This window comes from Kryptolebias marmoratus, linkage group LG2 (assembly GCF_001649575.2).
Source record: "Kryptolebias marmoratus isolate JLee-2015 linkage group LG2, ASM164957v2, whole genome shotgun sequence".
Classification (NCBI taxonomy): domain Eukaryota; kingdom Metazoa; phylum Chordata; class Actinopteri; order Cyprinodontiformes; family Rivulidae; genus Kryptolebias; species Kryptolebias marmoratus.
In genome coordinates this window covers 30,897,655-30,917,675 of record NC_051431.1, presented here as the reverse complement: position 1 = coordinate 30,917,675, position 20,021 = coordinate 30,897,655, and the positions used below count along the sequence as shown (strand labels likewise).

The 20,021-nt window shown below is 38.4% G+C and overlaps 2 protein-coding genes across 3 annotated transcripts in view; both read right to left on the bottom strand.

Moving 5' to 3' along the window:
* Positions 1–11,153, bottom strand: part of LOC108246555 (phosphatidylinositol transfer protein alpha isoform-like) — a 16,782-nt gene extending 5,629 nt beyond the window's left edge. The window contains exons 1-5 of the mRNA XM_017434174.3: positions 10,954–11,153; positions 7,508–7,538; positions 2,240–2,385; positions 978–1,069; positions 742–749 (exon numbers count right to left, since the gene is read on the bottom strand). Of these exons, the coding sequence (XP_017289663.2) occupies positions 742–749; positions 978–1,069; positions 2,240–2,385; positions 7,508–7,538; positions 10,954–11,123 (447 nt within the window). The 5' untranslated portion in view covers positions 11,124–11,153. The remainder of the gene's footprint in view (positions 1–741; positions 750–977; positions 1,070–2,239; positions 2,386–7,507; positions 7,539–10,953) is intronic.
* Positions 11,154–14,151: 2,998 nt separating this feature from the next.
* LOC108246543 (large neutral amino acids transporter small subunit 4) overlaps positions 14,152–20,021 on the bottom strand; it is a 37,836-nt gene continuing 31,966 nt past the window's right edge. Inside the window, exons 11-14 of one of the 2 annotated variants that reach the window (XM_017434149.3) lie at positions 19,666–19,798; positions 18,792–18,865; positions 17,891–18,014; positions 14,152–17,811 (exon numbers count right to left, since the gene is read on the bottom strand). In XM_017434149.3, the coding sequence (XP_017289638.1) occupies positions 17,650–17,811; positions 17,891–18,014; positions 18,792–18,865; positions 19,666–19,798 (493 nt within the window). In that variant the 3' untranslated portion in view covers positions 14,152–17,649. Of the gene's footprint in view, positions 17,812–17,890; positions 18,015–18,791; positions 18,866–18,900; positions 19,572–19,665; positions 19,799–20,021 lie in introns of those variants that run through there. The other variant, XM_037979557.1, reaches the window with a different exon arrangement.

The following is a 20,021-nucleotide window of genomic DNA, read 5'->3' as shown; positions in this document are numbered from 1 at the left end:
AGTAATAGTTTTACATGCATTCCCCCAGACTTCTATACAATAAATCAAGTGTGGAACAATTATTGCATTATATAATATAAATAGTGCTTTATCATTAAATATGTCCTTTACTTTATGTAGTACTGCAATAGATCTTGATATTTTTGTTCTTAAATAATCTATATGAGCTCTCCATGTTAACTTTTCATCAATGATGACACCCAGAAACTTCACCTCACTGACTCTACAGATTTCAACTTTAAACGTACCATTGACAGTTCTCTTTTTATTACTGAATATCATATAATTAGTTTTATCTATATTTAACGATAATTTATTAACTTTAAACCAAGTTTGTATTTTTACAAATTCCGTCTGCATCATCTCCAACATCTGTTCTATGTCTTCACCCAAACAAATAAATGTAGTGTCATCAGCAAATAAAACACATTTAAGCAACCCCGACACATTCACCAAGTCATTCACATATAAAATAAATAACTTTGATCCAAGAACAGAACCCTGAGGAACCCCACATGTGATACCACAGAGTTCAGATCTTATATCATTTATTTGGACAAACTGTTTCCTGTTTGATAAATAACTTGATACCCACTGTAGTACATTGTTCTGTTTGCTCACAGAAAGTGCCTGCAGTAACAGTATCTGGGTTAATAATATGAAAATATGAAATATTTTTCATTTATCTTGAACAGAGTCAAAAGCTTAAGTCAGGCATGTATAACTTTCAGGAATACTCACTGTGAGGACTGCATCAGAAGAAGTTGATCATGATGGGAATATAATGGATGAGAAATAGAGAAATAAAGGACTTAAAAAGAGTTAAACGCTGAGCATTATGTTTGTGAAATTCAGCACCACTACAACTGGGTGGCAGGTGTTTCCGATTTATAATGAGAGCATTCGATTTTGACCGGGATGACTTTTAACAAACTTCAGTTCTTCACATGTGGCTGAATGTGTGCAGTAAGACTCACTTGTTCGGCAGTAAGGATATGCATTCCAGGCCTCCTCGTGAATATCCAGAGAACCTTTTGGAGCCAACTTGCGAATTAAACTTGGCACTTTGCTGCAGAGAAATAAACAGAGATCCTCTGTTTTATTGATTGATTTTTGTTGTTAAAGCTCATTTACTGTAATCTTTTAGAGTTCTGTGTACAATTTAACTTGATACAGCAAAATTGTACAAGCACTAAACAGGCCCTATGTAACTTCATACAACTGTAGAGCTGGTCACAACATTTTAACCTTGCCTAATCTGATATGAGACCACAGTTTTAAATGAAATATCCTAATAGTTTTGTCATTTCCCCCCATCCCATGTTAAATTACACTGTTGACCAACAGGAACTTTTTTGGGGTGAAGCATTTGATGGTTTATGTTTTTATAAAAAGGCATATTTTCTTAGATATTATTAATGAAGATATCGTGGCTAAGCTTACACTTCAAGCCACAGCTGATTTTCAACAATGCTGAGTCAGCATACAGGAGAAAGGCAGAAAACCTGACAGACTATCTAGTGCTCTACCAACACTCATTCTAAACAGCAAGAAAACAAAAGGAGATTGTCATGAACTACAGGAGGTCCAGAAGGTTCGATCATACTCCTATGATTGTCAAAGGAGAGTCTACAGCTTCAAGTTCCTGGACAGTCACATCACAGAGAACCTCGCCTAGACAAGACACTTCCCACATCTCTGGTGAGGCACAACGATGCCTCTACTTCCTGAGGAAGCTGAGGAAAGCCAGACTACCTCGGAATCTCCTTATGAACTACTATCGGTGCACAGTGGAGAGCATCCTGATATACTGCGTGTGGGATGACAATAGAGGGAGCAGAAGGCACTGCAGAGGCCACATCTTTGAGACCCAGTGTCAGAGCAACGCTAAGACCATCACCCAAACCCAATCCACCCTGCTCCTACAGGCTCCTACCCTCTGGCAGACACACTTTTTTCTAACTGAATGTAAACAAGTGAGGTTTACGTATTCTTCTAACTTCTGAGTATTATTATTTTGTTAGTAATGTTATTTTCCTTCTGAAACCAAGAATACCAACATAATTTTGTTGTAATACTGGTAACAGTCATGCAATGACAATAAAAAGAAAAAAAAACTTTTCCTTCTCCTTACACATACCAAAACATAAATGGCTCCTACAAGAGACAGAGACAGGAAATGCTGAGAAGATAAATGAGTTTCTGACATGAATTAAGAGTCAAACTGAACGCTGCCTACTTTTGCAGGTGGTAGATTTTATGAGTGTATTGTCCTTTTTCTCCATCCTTTTCATATGGCTCATTCTTGATCACCTCCACTCCGTCTCCTCCTCCAGTCTCATTCTTACTGGCTTCTGCTACGGCATACAGCTGGCCCACTTTGTACTGAAAAGACAAAAAAAGACAGAATGAAGATTATAACTATTGCATAAAAAACAAAGTGCAAATTAGTTCCCAGCAACAAGGCTGTAATAAACCCAGCAGCTAAAGCATAAAGTTAGCTTGTAATTGGAATAAATCATGTCACATTTACCAGCTAAAGTGAAAGAGCCTCTCAGAAGTTAAAAGGAAGCGATTTAAAAAAAAAGCTAAAATTAGCTAGCATGTCAAGAAACTACAAGTAAACAACACCTAACAATCAGTTTTGTGTAATGCAGGGACATTTGTTTATTTTAAGAAGTGGCAAAAACAAAAAGTAATCACTCACAAATACCTGAACAAAAAACAAACAAGTCCAAACTGTTGGCAAAGGAGATGTGGTAAAAGCTTAGACCTTGAAACAAATTGAATTTCTCTCAAAAGTGGCTTGTTGCAAATTTTAAATTTGCTTTTTGTTTTGTTTGTTTGTTAGACACAGAAACAAAACCTCTGGATAAGAATCAAAAATGCTAAAACACTGATATGAAAATGATGAAAAAAGGGAAAACAATACCAGAGCAGGTAAAGTTATAAACTAGTGTCGAAAATTCTTCTGCCATTTTTAACTATTCATCCAAATGAGCGAGAGTGAACTATTTTCCAACAATTACTGGACTCAGACTTCCTTAAAGGAAAACCAGCAGAGTAAGCCCCTTTTTGTCTCTTCCTCTTCCTCCCTGCCTCGGTGTCCTGAGTCAGGGAAAGTGTTGCAACACTCACGAGACTGGAAGAACCGACTCACTCAGCCTGACCCATTTAAAACATCCATACTTGGACAAATATTTCAACAAAAAGCCAAACAAAAAGTTTAATAGTTTTGCTTAGCAACACTGAAACATTTGGTCCACTGAGAGAACAGATTTAGTTTCTTTCTGTCTGATTGTGAATCATGGTTCAGGACATACTGTTGCCTTTAGCAGTTCAGCTACACCCAAAGGAAACTCAAGGCCTGCTGCCTCTCATATCAGTTTTAGACCAAGATCATCTCATGTTGAAAAGTGATGAAGTTGCAGCCATTTTCGTCAAACTATGAAAACATTATGCTCAATCTCTTGCGATATGACAAGATGCATTTTGAATGACTCGGCCACTACCACATAAAATCTTAGCTCAATATCTGTAAAACTAATGGAGTTAAAGCCATGTTTGTCTTGGTAAATGTCAGTTATCTGTGGCACCCATCTTGAATTGAAAACTTTACTAGTTAAATCAGTTTTAGATGTGCATCCAATGATTACAAATCCACCCAGTGGTTCATGATATATTCAGTCCCTCCAGGATTTTGCGGGCATTTTTTGTGATTGTTGCGGGCTAAAATGCCTGATTTCGCGGGGCATTTTCTTAAAAGTTGCGATGAAAAGTTGCGATTTATTTTTACTAAAATCAATTAAAAAACTTGTACCAAGAAACACTGATATTCTCAAAAGATGCTTTGAGAACTTTGATAGCTTATAAACTGACATTCATGACCATTTCTGGATTGTCTCCTCACATGTTTTGCAGACACAAAGTGTTTGTCGATGCGTTTATGTTCCATGATTACACTGCAGGACGTGCAAAACAGCTTCCCCCCCACTCTCGTGCAGCTGGGTAGGAAACTGGTTTACGACCGCAGAGAAGTTAGTTTTAAGTTGGATATTGGATATTCGCGCTCCGCGGAGTTAGCGGCGTCTAGCTCACGGCTGACTTGAAACAGGAACGCTAATGTCGGCCAGCTGTTCTCTGCCGGCCCCTTCTCTCACGCGCGGTGGTTCACTTAGGGACGGCTGGCCGACATTAGCGTTCCTTTTTCGGGTCAGCCGTGAGCTAGACACCGCTAACTCCGCGGTGCGCGAATATCCAACATAAAACTAACTTCACTGCGGTGTTTTGCTGAAATCTCTGTGGGCAAATGTGAAGCATTAGCGCACATTTTCCCTTCAGTCGCTGCTCCTGCATGCTCCCGGCATGCTGATGTTAACAGGAAGTGACGTCATGTCTCTTCTTCGTGAGTTATTTGGGGTTATTTTGTATTCCACCATAAATATTGGGTTAAAGTTGCGGGAAAGTTGCGGTGTTTTGGGCAAAGTTGCGATTTTGCGGGGTTTGCTTGATTTTGCGTTAATAGTTGCGATCGCAAAATCCTGGAGGGTCTGTATATTTTGCTACAGGACAAACAAGGAGAGGCAAAAACTTAAATACTTATAGTCTGAAATCACCTTCCTCCAGAGTATAATAAAAAACAGTCTTGTAACTGAAGGGAGCCAAACCCTGTCCTTCTCAAAGGCAGGGCATTGCTCCAGGCTGGTAACCTATTTTGATAGCACTGGATTGTCAGCCTTGCCTCTTTGAGTTGCTGCTAAGGAATGTGGCTGGTCGTGTAGAACCAGCCTGTTTGATCACTGTCAAAGGCAGCTCCTGGACAGGAACAACATCCAGCAGTAAGTCACATTCACCAAGGAACAACAGCAACATGTTCAGGCAGAACAGCCCATCTAAGCTGAGTTTCTGAGTCATGTCATAATACAAACTGACAAACAGGAGGTGACAGTTTGATTTTTATTATTTTATGAAACAAGAGTGATTGGGTTAAACCCTATTCTGTTGTCAGACACACAAATAACCGTCAGAATGACTCAAGTTCAGCTGTTAAAACGTCTGAAGACATACTCTACCAATAACTTTTTAATGACCCACCGCCAAAAGGTGAAAGAAAAGCGATGAAGATTTTGCCTATGTGTGTTTGTGTGTATCTCCTGAACCAGAGGATGGAGTTTAATGAAGCTCTCAATAAGTAATCACTGACTGTACATCTGCAACTGATTGACCTTTGGAGCCAACCCAAATCAAGATGTGTCCATTACAGCCAGAAAACACAAAGATGGCTCAGTCAGTTTTACAGATATTAGTATGGTTGTAGCCAAGGGTCATTCACCACACACACTCCAAGGGATACTCATTGTCTAAAACTTTAGCATTAACTGTTGGAGTCTATGTGGTAGTAGCTGACAGTCATTCACAACACATACTTTGTTTCACGCAATCTCAAGCTTTTATCCTTTTAGATATTCATTTAGTTCAGTGCTTGATAAGTTTTATGTACTGTACTTCATACTTATAGCATCATAATTTATTGATAACAAAACTGAAAGAATCAGCTGGTAATACATTTCAGTTTTTTAAGGCTACTATAATTTACATTTATTATAATTTTGATCTAATCAAAAATACCATTTAGAATACAGAAAAAAAGACTTTAGCAGAGTTACAGTCAGGACTTGTTGAACTTTGCTTCTTTTGACTGAATCTTTTTGTAATTTGTCCCTACCCTTTACAGAGATGCAAGGTTAGAGTAACCCTCAATCAATCACAAATTTGCTTCACAAAATTTGAGTCCCAAACGCAACATACTTGATCCGTTTTTAATGGAGAATCCAGTCTTCGTTCCCCTGTCTGAAACATCTGGGTGAAAGTAACAGTGTGCGTGCATGTGTGTGGAGGGGAGAGCTTTTGTCTTTAAACACTGCTTTTCAGCAAGCACAATGACATTCTGTTCCACACTTGTCTTGTGCCACAGATGTGCTGTAGCTGCTGTTTCATATTTTGCTAAGATTAAAAAAAAAAAAAAAGATTTTTTGTATATCCCTTTGTTATTTTTTTTTATAATTATCTGGTATTTTATGTAAGGGTTACATAACTACTAACTACTATGACCAAACTTGCAATAATCAGTCAATCTATATTAGATATTTGGCTGAAAAACAAATAGAGAAGGTAATCACTAATAATTGTATGACAGTCATCAGGGTTGTTGTTTGTAGTACAATTTATTTTATGTTAGGTTTTGGACATACAAATTTCCTTCAGGGATCAATAAAGTATCCGTCTATCCAAATCATAGAATTGTGACTGCTGTGTAATTTTTGCATTCAGTCTTTCAATTTGACTAGTGGTAACTGTTACCAGTCTAACAAAGTGTAGCAGAACAACTTTTATTTGTGAGGTGAATTATGCAATTTAATAATCCGTTACCAACTTCTGTTGAAGCCTCACCTCTGTCTTTAACATTACTGAAAGGAAATCTATGTCACTCAGATGTTGTAAATGTCCCACATTATTGCTCAACTAAAAAGACTAATTAAACATTTCATATCCAACCCTTCACACTTACAAGGATCAGAAGAAAAGCTGTGATTGGGTGCTTTAATGAAATACTGGTTTCTGCTTAGTGTTAGGTAAAAAAAAACAGCAAAGACATCACTGTTGGGACATTTGGAGCATCAAAGGGAGTGGACTATGTATAAGTGAAGTGGAGAGAGAGAGAGGGGAAAAGGCAGAAGTTGTTTTCTTGAATATTTGGAAGGATATACAAATGTAGCAAGATGATTCACAGATGGCAATCAGCAGCCAGGAGACATTTTAACTGCATCACAGTGGGAGATATATTCTGACAGCTCTGAGAGAAGATGAGGAATCAATGGTGTCCGATCCTGGTCCCGGAGGGTCACTAGCCTAAATGTTTGACATGTTTCTGAATGAATGACTAAATAACAGGCTTCAGCAGAACACTCTGAAGGGCAGGGAAACCTAAAATATGCAGGATGGTGGCCCTCCAGGACCAGGATTGGGCACCACTGTGGTATAGTTACATATCTGAGTAGTTAGCTTCTCTGCAAAGTTCCTGCCTCCTTTTGGGGCAAACAACCCCTCCACTGACTGGCAGCAAATGGAACTCATGATTTGTTGCTAAGAAAGCTGCTTAAAATAGGAGTACAGGATTGTTTTGAAGCATTTAAGTGCCACAAAATTATGGCCTGGTCTGAAGCCACAAATCTTCTGTTTTATTCCCCCTCTCTGTTTGGAGAAGCAAACAAGACGGCAAACTGGATTTCTTTTACATTTCAACCAAAAATAAATAAATAAACGTAACAGAAAACTTTTCAAGCAAAATGCCTCTATTAATATTATTATCGTCAAATGTTGGATGTAATGGAACTGTGTTTTAAAAAGTGAGAAGTGATAATGACAAAAGCAAACAACAAAAAAAGTGCACTTTGTTCATGTCGAGAATTGAGTACAGTTACTGATAAGTAAATAAATGAGTACATACCTCATCTACTGAGATGGGCAGGACAATCCGGCTGTGAAAGAGAGAGGAAAAAAAAAGTATTAAACTACGGAGCTTGCACTTCCTGTGGAAAAAAAACCCAACACCAACAAGCCCACTTTTAAATAAGGACAAATTACAGACAGCTTGTCTTTCAGGTCAAACTTCAGCTCTCCGATTACATATTCAACAGCTCAGAAAAGATTGGAAATAAAAACAAACCATCTGAATTTATTTGACAACTTGTTGTACATGGAATCTAAAATGAACAGTACAACCTCTTAGGTAAAGTCTAAAAGCAGTTTATCTAATGTTTACCTGGTTCAACTAGAGAAAATGCAGAGTGAACGGCTGACATCATTTATTGAAGAAGCCAAAACGTAGTTGTTTAAGTTAAAACAAACAGAACTGATATAAAATTAGCAAAGCAGTAGCTAAAAGTTAAATATAGCAAAAAATGTAACTAAAAAGCTCAAATTAGCTGAACTGGGCCCAAAAGCAAAAATTACAAAAGAGTAGCTGAATGCTAAAATTAACTAAACTGGAGCTAAAAGTTAAAATGAGCAAAAATGCAGCTGAAAGCTAAACTCTGCTTAACATACGATAAAAGTTAAAATCAGCAAAATTGCAGCAAAAGGTCAAATTAGCAAAACCATACCTACAAGCTAAATGAAATGTAAGAATACAAATATAGACCAGGTATGCCAAAGCAGATTTAAAAAGGGAATCATGTTTTTGAATAAATTGAAGAGATCGTAATGTATTTCCATAGAGAACTTTTTTGTAAATAAAGTATAAAAGTCACAAAATACCAAGTGTCAATCGTAGGTAAATTGAATGGCAAGGCCAGTTTTGCAAATGACAAAGGAACTGCAGCTGTAACACAACAGCCTTCATTTTGGCCTTTAGTTCTAAGAGGACATTGCTGTCGCAGTGCTTCTCAAAACTCCTATCGCTCGTGCGAAACCACAACTGTCTGTCATCTCGATCTAATCAGACTTGAGGAAACTGAATTTGCAGGTCACAACTTTTATCTTGTCACACAAAAGTCATCTGACTTCTACCATACAAGTGGCATAAAAAACACAGCGTGCTCAGCTACTGTGACACAATCTCAGTCGGCAGCCAACTTATAAAATGGCTTCAGCATGTGAGACCATAAAGTGAGTAAAGATAATGAAACACACTTCCTCATTCTTCACACCCCACACAATCACAACATCGTGTTTTTAATCAGAGTGGTGCTCAGATTACTTATTAAGGCAATCTATCTTGTACACTGGAGAAGCAGGCAAACAGTGTGTTCTGCTTGTGTCCCACTATCACAGGAACAGGAAGAGGAAATTATGAAGCTGCAATAAAGACTTCTGCAGCCAGTGAACAAACTAGCCAGGAGCTTTGAGTGGAAACCTTGCCTGTGTGGGTTCTTTGTGTCACCATACAATAGGCAGTAAATCACCAATTGTTGGCAGTTTAGCAGGACATGAATATTTCATAGGGACAGAACATAGGAGAAGAAGTGCTGCAGGGCAAGAGCTTGATGAACACTAACAAGATTAAAGACCTAGCATTCTTTAAAGGGATGCATATCACCCAATGCCTTTCATATTTTAGTTTTATTTAAACTAAGATCAGCTCAGAAATGACAAAGTTAAAGTTGTTTTGGTCAGTCTCGTAAATGACTTCAAGCACAATGTCATGGACTACTATGAGATCTAACAAGACATGTAGGGCTTGAGTATGTGCTGAGGATAACTCAGGTTCTACCACACCAATCTTTAGATCAATATCTGTAATTTTCCCTACATGTATTAATTAATTAATAAGTTACAGTTACACTCAGTTACAGCCATGTTGGGGTTTGCTAATGTTGATTAGCTATGGCCGACACTTCGAATGGGAATGACTGCAAAAGTTAATCAGTTACAAATCTAATGATTATTTTGAGACTTTCACTAAAATCTGACCAGTGGTTCTTAAGAAACTTTGCTCAACGACACACGGTTGATAATGCTAAAGTTTTAAAGGTACTCATTGCAAAGTATGAAATAAAATATTATAAAAGGGAATTCCAAGCTATATCAAATGGTGCAGTTTGAATGAGTTTCCTTCAGTAAGTTTTCCAGATATACTGATATGCCATTCTGTACTACAGGTACTCTGTGAAAACGAAGCACTCAGCAGATTCTGCCAGAAACCACATGAAAACTTCACTGACTTTGCAATGGCTACCTTAAAGCAGAGACGCCGCTGGGCAAACTGAGGCACTCAGAGTATGTTGGAGATCAGTCTCAGCTACAACAATATCAACTTTTAGATTAACATCTGCAAAAGGGACTGAGTTAAGAGTCATTTTTGTGTTGGCTATTATTGATTCAGCCATCTTAAATTAGGTTGGCTCTAAAAGTTAACACTTTGGATGTACTAACTGTACATCCAATGATTACTTTCTGGGAGTGGTTTTTTGTTTTGTTTTTTTTAATCTGTCTAGTGACTCATGAGATTTTCTTCTAAGGGGACAGACAAAATAAACAGACACAAGCACAAACATCATTACCTTTGCCTTTTGCCAGTGGGCGATAAAAAGGCATTTAGTAGTAGTTCTGATATTAATGCCCAACTCTAAAGGCTCCGTGTTACATACTTGAATCAGTTGGTCCTGAGGCTCAGCTGAGCTGTCTGAACATTACAGTTTAACATGGTTCAGCCTGGCACTGTACTTTGCACCATGGTCAGATGACAGCCAGCACTGGATACTGTCCCACTAATGATGTGCATATGATTAAACCGTCTGACTTTGGAGTACAACATGTCAAATAATGTCAAAAAACTAAGTCTTAAGTTTAACAGTGCATATTTACAACTTGTTTTCCTTGTAAATTTACAGGCATTTTTTAAATCGCCCCAATTTTTACATGCATTTTATTTTGGCTCAGAATATTAACTTTAATTGCAAGGCAAATGAAGGTGAGAGACATGTTTGCACTCACAACCTTTTCCTCCTCCTCAAACAGCACAGCAGGCTGATGTGGGCTACTTAATTAAACATTGTCCAAAGAGGAATTCAGAAATTCAGCACAATTTCATTGCTAAATAAAGCCGAAATTACACTTAGTCTTGTAGTAGTCCAAAACCTGTCTTGCTTTTAATATTTATGCTTTATATCGTTGTTAACCAATACGTAGACCGTAAAATTGGTTCAGTTTTAAATAGAGTTTAGTTCAGCCAAGCTGCTGGAACATCACGGGGAGATATACCACAGCTGTGCCCCAAATTAAAATTCAAACGATGGACTGTTAACAAAGGTTTCTATACAATTTGAACAAAAGCCTTGCTACATTTTGTAAGTAATGGCTAAAAGCTGAATAACTCAAGTTAACTACTGAAGCGACCGTTTCGCGAACCGAGAAGAAACGACGCAAAGTTAAACCATGACGGGAGCTACTTACAACTCTTTAATCAGCATGTTGTCTCGGAACGAGCGACAGCAAACAGGACGAAGAAAAGCCGAAGAAGCTGACTCGTGTCGCTTCTCACATCGGCTTTTCTTCCTGGAAGGTGTGGCGTGAGCAGGAATGGGTGCGGCGTCGAAAGAGGAGGAGAATAATCCGTGTATCATTCGTTCTTCCCACCTTGTGTCAGGTAACCCCGTGACGCGTTCAGGTACGGTTCGGAACAACAAGTGCGCCAACTAAAACCTGTTGTCCTCAAACCACAAAACCTGACAGTGTCAGCTCTTGTTTCTCAATAAATAGATAAACAAATATCACCTGTACAGATAAATAATAATATGATTTGTGCTACTTCTTCAAGAGATGTCGCGTGACGTGTTTTCATTCATAAAGTTGAAATTTCCTACATTTCTGGGGCTAATGAGCATGGCAGACATGACAGACAGGAAATAGAGGTTGAAGTGTCACGGTTGTTGAACCAGTACGACAGGAAAAAATCCCCTCTGGTTTAACTTGTTTATGTGAGTCAACTTACTGCAATCTTTTGGCCAACAAGTCCGCCTGTGAAGCTAACTCATGTCACTTCTTTATGAAGCACACACTGTCAAGTACAAGTAACCCACTGACTTACAGACTCAGTCTGTGAAAACCCATTCTCGCCATTGCCCTGGGTCGCAGGGCAGTTTCCAGTGGGTCCGGGCCTCTGCCTGGGGAAAAAGAAAAGAAATGAAAGTTCTGATGTCAGCCTCATGGATTGTAGGACTGAATCATTTTAAGACATTGTTTTTAAGACAAGACATTGTTCTATATTCAATGGATATTCAGCCAAAGTTACAAATTTTGAGCCTTTTTTTAAAACTTTCTTAGTAGTTGGATTTTTTAAATTTTCTTTGTGTGTGTAAAAGCACCGCTGAGTCTGTTAAAAAGGCTGAGGTTACTGAATTGAAGAATTTTGGTTTTATTGTTGCTAATTGAGCATTAAAAGGAACATTCCACACTTTTGCATTGTCATTTGCAGGTCGTTTTCATTAAACTTGTTTTCTTTGTGTGTGTGTGTGTGTGTGTGTGTGTGTGTGTGTGTGTGTGTTGGCATACTGTGATGCAATCTCAGGGTCAAACTGCACCATCTTTCAATAAATTTGAGAGGATGAAAATGTTCCTTGATTCAGGTCACAGCTTGTCATTAAGGGGTGATGGTGGGTTCTGGTCTAAGTCATAATTATGACATACTTCCACAAAATTATGACTTATCTATCTCATAATTAATGTAATAAATAGAAAGAAAACTTGAGCAACTTAAAACCAAGTCATTCTGATAGGCTTTAGGAGTTGTTGTGGTGGTTGTAATGAATTAGGAGATGATGGTTAAACTCACAAACTTTATTACAGTAACTGTGAAGATGCCATTATAGAATATGTCATCTCGTATCTTCTGTATCTTACCACAGTAACATATTCCTATTGTCATTTTAACATCATTGAGGTTTCTGTATGTTATATTTGGTCAATTTGGACAGAGCAAAGACCGTTCCCTGCCTGGGAGTGATAAAAGCACACCCTGCTTAATGATGACCAATTATTCATTATATTTAATCAGCAGCACCGCTTCCTAACCTCCATGGAAGCAACAAAGATGCACTTGTCCCACTCAGCTTTTCCATGATGGCTTTATTTTTGTTTAATGAATAATGACATGCTGGAATCTTTTGGGGTTTTGTTGTACACTTGAAGTTCGATTACAATTTTTTTAGAACCTTTCACATATTATGTCCTGATATGTAAAAACCTAAAACTGAAAGAAAGTGGATTTTCTTTTTTACCATGACTGCAGTTTCTTTAAGTAAACAGAAAACTACCTACAATCTGCAAAGCTTTCTCACCTGTTTTTAGGGCAAAATGTTTCTGATCACACTAGAGTTTCAAGTTATTATTAAAATAGACAAATATTATAAAGAGGATTCTATATTCTTTTCATGCATGTGTGGAATTTCTCAGAATAGTCCTGTTTCCCCTCATTTTCTAACAAAGATTCATGTTAGGTTAATTGGTGACTCTAAATTAGCACTATTGTGAGTTTGTGCATGGTTAATCGATCATCTCTGTGTGGCCCTGAGGTGGCCTGGCAGACTGTCTGGGGAGTACAAAAAATGGATTAATAGATGGATGTAATATTAAGCAACATAGGGAACATCCCTTTTGCTTTGTTTTTTAACAGCCACCTGCAACTGCTCCGCCCTGCACAACAGTCCAAATCTTACCACAAGTTGCCCTTGAAAGTTGGCAACCCTGTAATTAAAATCACATAAATTTGATTTAGCATCTAGTAATTAAGATATTATATCTCAAAAAATGTCTTAGCATTTCAAAATTATGACAGCCCTTCATAGATATGAGATACTAAGTCACAATTTTGAGATACTGTCTTATTATTATGATTTGCTAAATCATAATTTTGAGACAGTATTGTACCTATTAGAGTTCAGTCCTTATTGGTCATGTCAGTCATATTTAGCATTAGTCATTCACAGTGCCCAGATCCTGGGACTTAGACACTGGAGCTGGAGACAAGTCAGGGCAGAGTTATCACTGCAGGAGGGCTGAAACAGGACGTCGATGGTTTAGGTAATTGATGATCAGTTCTGTTCAACCAACATTTGTGTGTCAATGCAGCAAATGTTTTTTTGATGCCATGTTGTTGTGGGTTATTAAGAGTTAAGTCTGTCCACATTTATTGTATTATGGCTAAATGTTATGTTTGCACAGCAACAGTTTTGTAACTATGTGTGGTTTATGTCAGTCTGTGTTTATATCTCCTTCACCAAAGTGATTTAAGTTTACATGATACTTGCAATTTAGTTAATTGTTTGTTATTACTGTTTTGTTATTGCACCTTTGCCACAGATAAAGGGAATATGTCTGAATAATTTAGCATTTTTTATTTCCTGTATTTGTTAAACCAAATGTCTGCAGCTTTCTACAAAGACTAACAAACTTTCAGTTCAAGTATCTTGTAATTATGAGATTCTAATTCTTAACTTTTTAGATGCTTAGTCATAATTTTGGGATGGCAAGTCATAATTATAAGATACCATCTTATAATTTTGACTTAGAGGATCTTTTTGTCCATTACAGAGGTAGAAATGTCCTCCTTGAGTCAACTAAAATGTTGCCATAAATAAAAGAAAAAGACATTCATACAAAAAGATTGTGGTTTATTAGGTTTTATATAATCAAACATATTTTTATTTCAAACAGCATGTATTTAAGGCCCTGTTTACATAAGAACCATCTCTGGAAACATTAACATTTTTTATTGTTTATTGTGGCGAATCAACAAGAAAAGAAAACACATTTACATAGAGATGGTTGTGCTCATTGACTCAGCTTTCGTTTCCATGCCAGGCAGGGTTGCCGGATAAGAAATGATAAACTAACATACTGAGGTTTCCAAATCATTGTATTTTGACCCAAACTATCATGTGTGCTGAGTGAGGTGTGCTTTCTCAGAGGTGGGAGGTTGGTGAACATGTACACAGAAAAGGAGGGTGACTTCACCCTCAAACTAGCTTATAAAAAGGATAATTATTATATATCTGGCAACATTTATGCCAGGTTTTCACAAGAGCAAGCAGTCTGGAGCACTGAATGGCTAATGCTGTTGACTTTCATCCAAACAGTGAATACAGGGACGCTTGTTTGGACGGACCATGAGGTTTGGTTGCAGCTACATGTTGAAAAGGGTGAGCACTCTGCTATCTGCTAATATTGTTCATCTAATTGTGCATGTGCAGAACAGCTATTGACTGCAGTCCTCTGTGGTGCACATGTGCGGTTTCACATGTTACAGCTTTTTCTGAAATGCAAACGAAAGGGTCCGAAAATCTCCACTCTGAGACCTGGGTTCAGAAAGCTCCATTTTCAAAAAAACACACACTGTTGTCATGTGCATGAACACCTGAACCGCAGCAGAAAATCTGCTACTTCACTCAGAAACAGAGGAGTGTTAACGGCCCCTTAAAGTCATCAAGAATGGCAACACTGTGTACAGACAATAGAAGAAAATGTTTAAGGTAATGTCATGGAAATACACATTCTTGTAAACATCAAAAGAAAACAATAAACCCAACAAAACTATAGTAAAAGATGATTACAAAAAAGAAAATACAAAATGTCAAATGGGGAAAAAAAACAAGGCATCTGTTTCAGCTGAAATCAACTCATAAGAATAATAACAACAGTGACACCAGAAATTCATTATCAGTAAACAAGTAATCCACTGATACATCCACCAATAAACTAAACCAGATCAGCATCCTGGTTCCAGGAGGTTTGACGGGGGGTGGGGGAGGTGATGACACAATGAGGACAGGGTATGACAGCTGAGGAAACTGCTGATTGATTTTCCATTTTCAGGGCATTAACTCATCACTCATTCAGCCCAGGCTCAGTTCTCACAAGATGTTACATGTGAAAACATTTTAGGACATCTGTCTTGTAAAAAAACTGAGAAATGTTGCTGGTGACAGGGAGCCAGTGTTCACTCATCTGTGCAGCTGTTTGTCATCAGGACCAGGACAGTACACAGGGAAATGCAACTGCTGCCTCAATTAAGATTAACAAGAAATGTGTGCATGTAGAATTTAAACTGAACATTTACAAATGAAATTAGTGAAGAGCAATTACATTTTACTGTTTGTCTAATAACAAACTTTTTTGTATGAAGAACTGCAAAAGTAGTAATTCTGTGCATGCTGTCTGTGTATGTTTCTGGTAAAAAATAATAAACACTGGTCAGGAGTTTGAGACATTTGACCAAAGACTTGTGCTTTTTATCAAACAAAAATGCTCACATATTTACTATATTCTTTTTTCATAAACTAAATTTACTTTGTTGCTTTACAAACTCACAAATGTAGTTTGGTGTGAATATATTCTGACCTTGAACTGGGAGACAAGACTCTGCTACATCATCACTGCGCTAATCAAGGCCAAACATGTGAAGAGAAATTTATACAAATTATATTTTTTTATATGTTTACAGTTCTACATCTGAAGCTCTGACTCTATATTTAGGAACAATACATAATACGAGTACATACCTGGTATGTACCTGGTATATACCCTGTAAGAACCAGGTAAAAATCTGGTAGCAGGTCTGGTACCAAGGAAGTACCTGGAAGTTACCAGGTACGTACCCTGTAAGTACCAGGTAGGTACCAGGTAGGTACCAGGTACATGTCTGGGCTGTATTATAGACTCCTTCCCTACATTCTCTCCTCCAGCACCACCAGCATGCAGCCATGCACCGTGTGCAGATTTACTTGACTGAGGTCTAAAGTGCAGCATGTGCCGTTCATTTCTCACTGAAGGTCATGTGCTGGCAGCAGGTACAGGCAGCAGAGGCTCGTCTCTCAGCTCGGTAAACCACTGAGTAGAAAATGAAGACTGGACTGGGCGCACTGCAGCCTGAATCTACACTCCCAGGGATAGAGCTGGCTATGAAACAGCCTCCGTCTGATACAGCAAGAAATCTGAACAATTATCTCTGCCTTATCATCAGTTCTAGACTTCATTTGGAAAAACAAAAACTCTTTCTTGTTTGTGCTTTGTCTCATCATGTTCAGCTCGCATGTGTCTTTCTCATCTCGTTACTTTCAAGCAAATCTTCCTTTACGTCTGCTCAAGGTAGATTCAGGTTTCCTCAAAACACTGCTGTGGTTCAAAATTTTGTTTCAAAGTAGAGTCTCCACAAAAAGGTAAGAAACAACAAGAAAATATGACATCAAATGATTCTTTGGGATTCACTTTGTGGAAAAACACTTGTCAGAGATTTAATTTGTTTGCAGGACCACCATCTCGACTGCACCCTAAAGCAAAATGCAAAACCACTAATTTCTGTTCTGCAGTTAGCACCATATGCAGTTTTGGAATACATCTCATTAAGTTTCAACATTCTCCTGTGTTTGTGTGAGAGTTTGGTGCCCAGCACCTCACACAAGGCATTTATTGCTAAAATAAACAAAAAAGATCATTTATTTGTGTAAAAACACCACTCCAACCTTATAAGACACTTTATCTTTGTCCAGTCTGCCTGCTCTAAACATTCCTTCACATTGTCTCATCTGAGACCATACAACTAGTGATTACAAATATGGTTTGGGATTTCAGACCAATGGACAGAAGACAACAGAGCTGTCCTCCTGCAGTTGGAACGGAGGAGCAGCACCGTTGCAGGGAACATGCAGTGTCTGTCTAACACCAACAAAATACACACACACAGATGCTGCAGTGTGGGAAAGCAATGCTTGCTGTGATTATCAGAGCTTCTAAAGTGGCAGACAAGAACGTCCATGTTGTTTTTCATCAGCTGGCGTCTTCTTATTCAGGGCTGTTTAGGTAGGACAGGCAGAAACAGCATGAGAACATAAAGGTAGAGTAAAACATAGGAGTCATTTGGGGAGATAGAAAAAGTTCACTGTAGCTCTATTTCTCTCCCTGTTTTCTCCTTAGTTTGGAGTTGAAGCCTGTGTGACTTGCATGTGTGTCAGCTTTTTCACAGCAATCAGTGGGGAGGAATCCAGGTGTCACAGTGTTCGTTCGTGTTGGATTATCAGTTTAAGTGTAAGGGATTTGTCAAACTTATCACACATGTCACACAGGCTCTATTTCTGAAGCATCACTCTTCGTCTTTCTCTAGACGCAGGCTTCAGGCGGGGCGCCGTTAGTCATCTTCACAAAGATCTTGGGGTCATCGTCTTGCTCATCTTTGAGGCGCTGGAGGTGACGACTGTGGCACAGCAAATAGAAGGGCAGACAGAATCCCAGCATGCTCAGCACCAGCAGGCCCACGTTCACCTACGTGTCAGGCAGACATGAAGACAGGGTGATGACTCTGACCAGTCATGGTAATGTCCAGGTGTTTGTGTCATCTTACCCAGAGAGGGTCTCCCTCCAGGGGGCCCACCATGGCCAAGAAGAGGGGCTGCTGGAGCAGGGCGAACAGAGCACTGATCAGAGACTGCATGCCTGTCAGGCTGCCAAACTGAGAGGATGGGTACCTGGAGAGGACAAACAGCATGTGTGACAGGGTTCTTCTCTGTCTAAATACAGCACTGGCTCATACCTCGAGTATGATGCATTTTTTACTACAATAACTAAGATAAATGGCTTTAAAATATTTCAAGCTGATCTATTGGAAAAAAAAATCATCAAAATAAAAATAAAACTTTGAAAGACTTAAAAAAGGTCTGCAAGACATCTTTAAATGATTGTAAAAATGTCTCCCTCAGAAAAAAAATATGAAAATAATTTAAGGCCTAGCATTCCTTAAACTAAAATCATTATATGCTGAAAAGGGATGGAGTTATAGTCATTTAGTCAAACTTTATAAATGACATTCTGCGTAATCTCATGAAATACTGTGTTAGCAGTCAGTGTATAACGTGAATAACTCTCAGTCAAATTTTAGCTTAATATCTGTAAAATACTGAGTTGTAGCCATTTTTGTGTATGTTGAAGTTACTTTGCTGTGGTAGCCATCTTGAATCAAGCTCACTCCGAAAGTGAATCAGTTGTAGATGTGCATTCGGTGATTACTTTTTGAGTTATTAAGCTTTTTTTAACCAGGTAAGCCCCACTGAGATCTCAGATCTCTTTTTCAAGGGAGGCCTGGGCCTGAAGGCAGCCTGACATGCATGTTTTTAGACTGTGGGAAGAAACCAGAGTGCCTGGAGAAAACCCACGCAAACATGAGGAGAACATGCAAACTCCACACAGAAAGACCCCAGGTCCAACCCGGGGTTTTCTAGCATTATCTTTAGATTTCCCACACTTACACAGCAGCATACAGGCCTCCCACAGCAGAGTGGATGAAGCCTCTGACGATAGTGTGCAGGATAAAGGACAGAATCTGTAAAAAAAATCAGAAAACACATTTGTTTTCCATTAGGAGCCACTTTAGACACAGCTAACGCATCTTTTCTGACCAAAGAGATTCAGAATTTAACTAAACAAACTGCATTTTCTCTCAGAAATGCAGTGTGAAGAGTGAGCGCTAAAGTACTGCATAAATTTACTGAAGAAGCTTAAATTTTGTTGGTAAAGCTTAAAGAAGCAGAACACTAGCTTAAAGCTGAGAAAAGCAAAACACTGGGTAAAAACCAGAAGTAGCAAATGCTGACCTAAAAGCTAAAAGCAACAAAATGGAAACTTAAAGCAGCAAAACAGTAGCTTAAAGCTAAAATGGGCAAAAGTATAGCTAAAATCTAAAAGTAACAAAATGCTAGTTAAAAGTATCAGAATGGTAGCTTAAAACTAAAAGTAGCATAAAGACTAAAATAAAGCGAGTCTTCTGAAGCAAATTTAAACAAGAACTGAAGTCATTAGATTGCAAAACATATGTAAAAAATAAATACATAAAAAATGAATCAAGAAGAAGAACAAAACAAAACAGGAAAACAATAGCATGAATATAGAATTCCCAGACTAAATAACAAACAATGCTATTTTTGTCCAGCAGATGGCGGTAAAGGACTGAGAACTCTTATGTGCTGCAGTGCCATGTGAATGGATTCTGTTTGAACACTGAACATCTGCAGTCCTAACGCCCCTTGGAGCTGCAGCAACACATTTCAAAAATCTGATATCATTTAACTTGTATAATGTTGCTGAGCAAAACTAAAAACACAATTTTTCTTCATGCTCACACACCTGAAGCTGCAGGTTGGGAATGACGCTGGTGACTCCGAAGCCCACCAGGAGCAGGTTGGTGAAGATGAAAGCTCTGGTGGCATTGATGATCTTCTGGATCTTTTTGCCAGGGCGGCGGGGCTGACCGGGCTCTCTGAAGAAGAAAAAGCAGGGGGGGGAAAAAATTAAAGCCCAGCGTTTCTTGGAAGGAATGCATATCACGCCAGAGTTTAATTCAAAGATGGCTGCCACAGCCATTCATGCATTAAAATGTCTGTTAATTCTCAAAGTATGTGTTGAGGATGACTCTCAGCTACTACCACATAAACTTAAGCTCATTATCTGTCAGTTTGAGTAAGTTAGTCATTTTTGTGTTG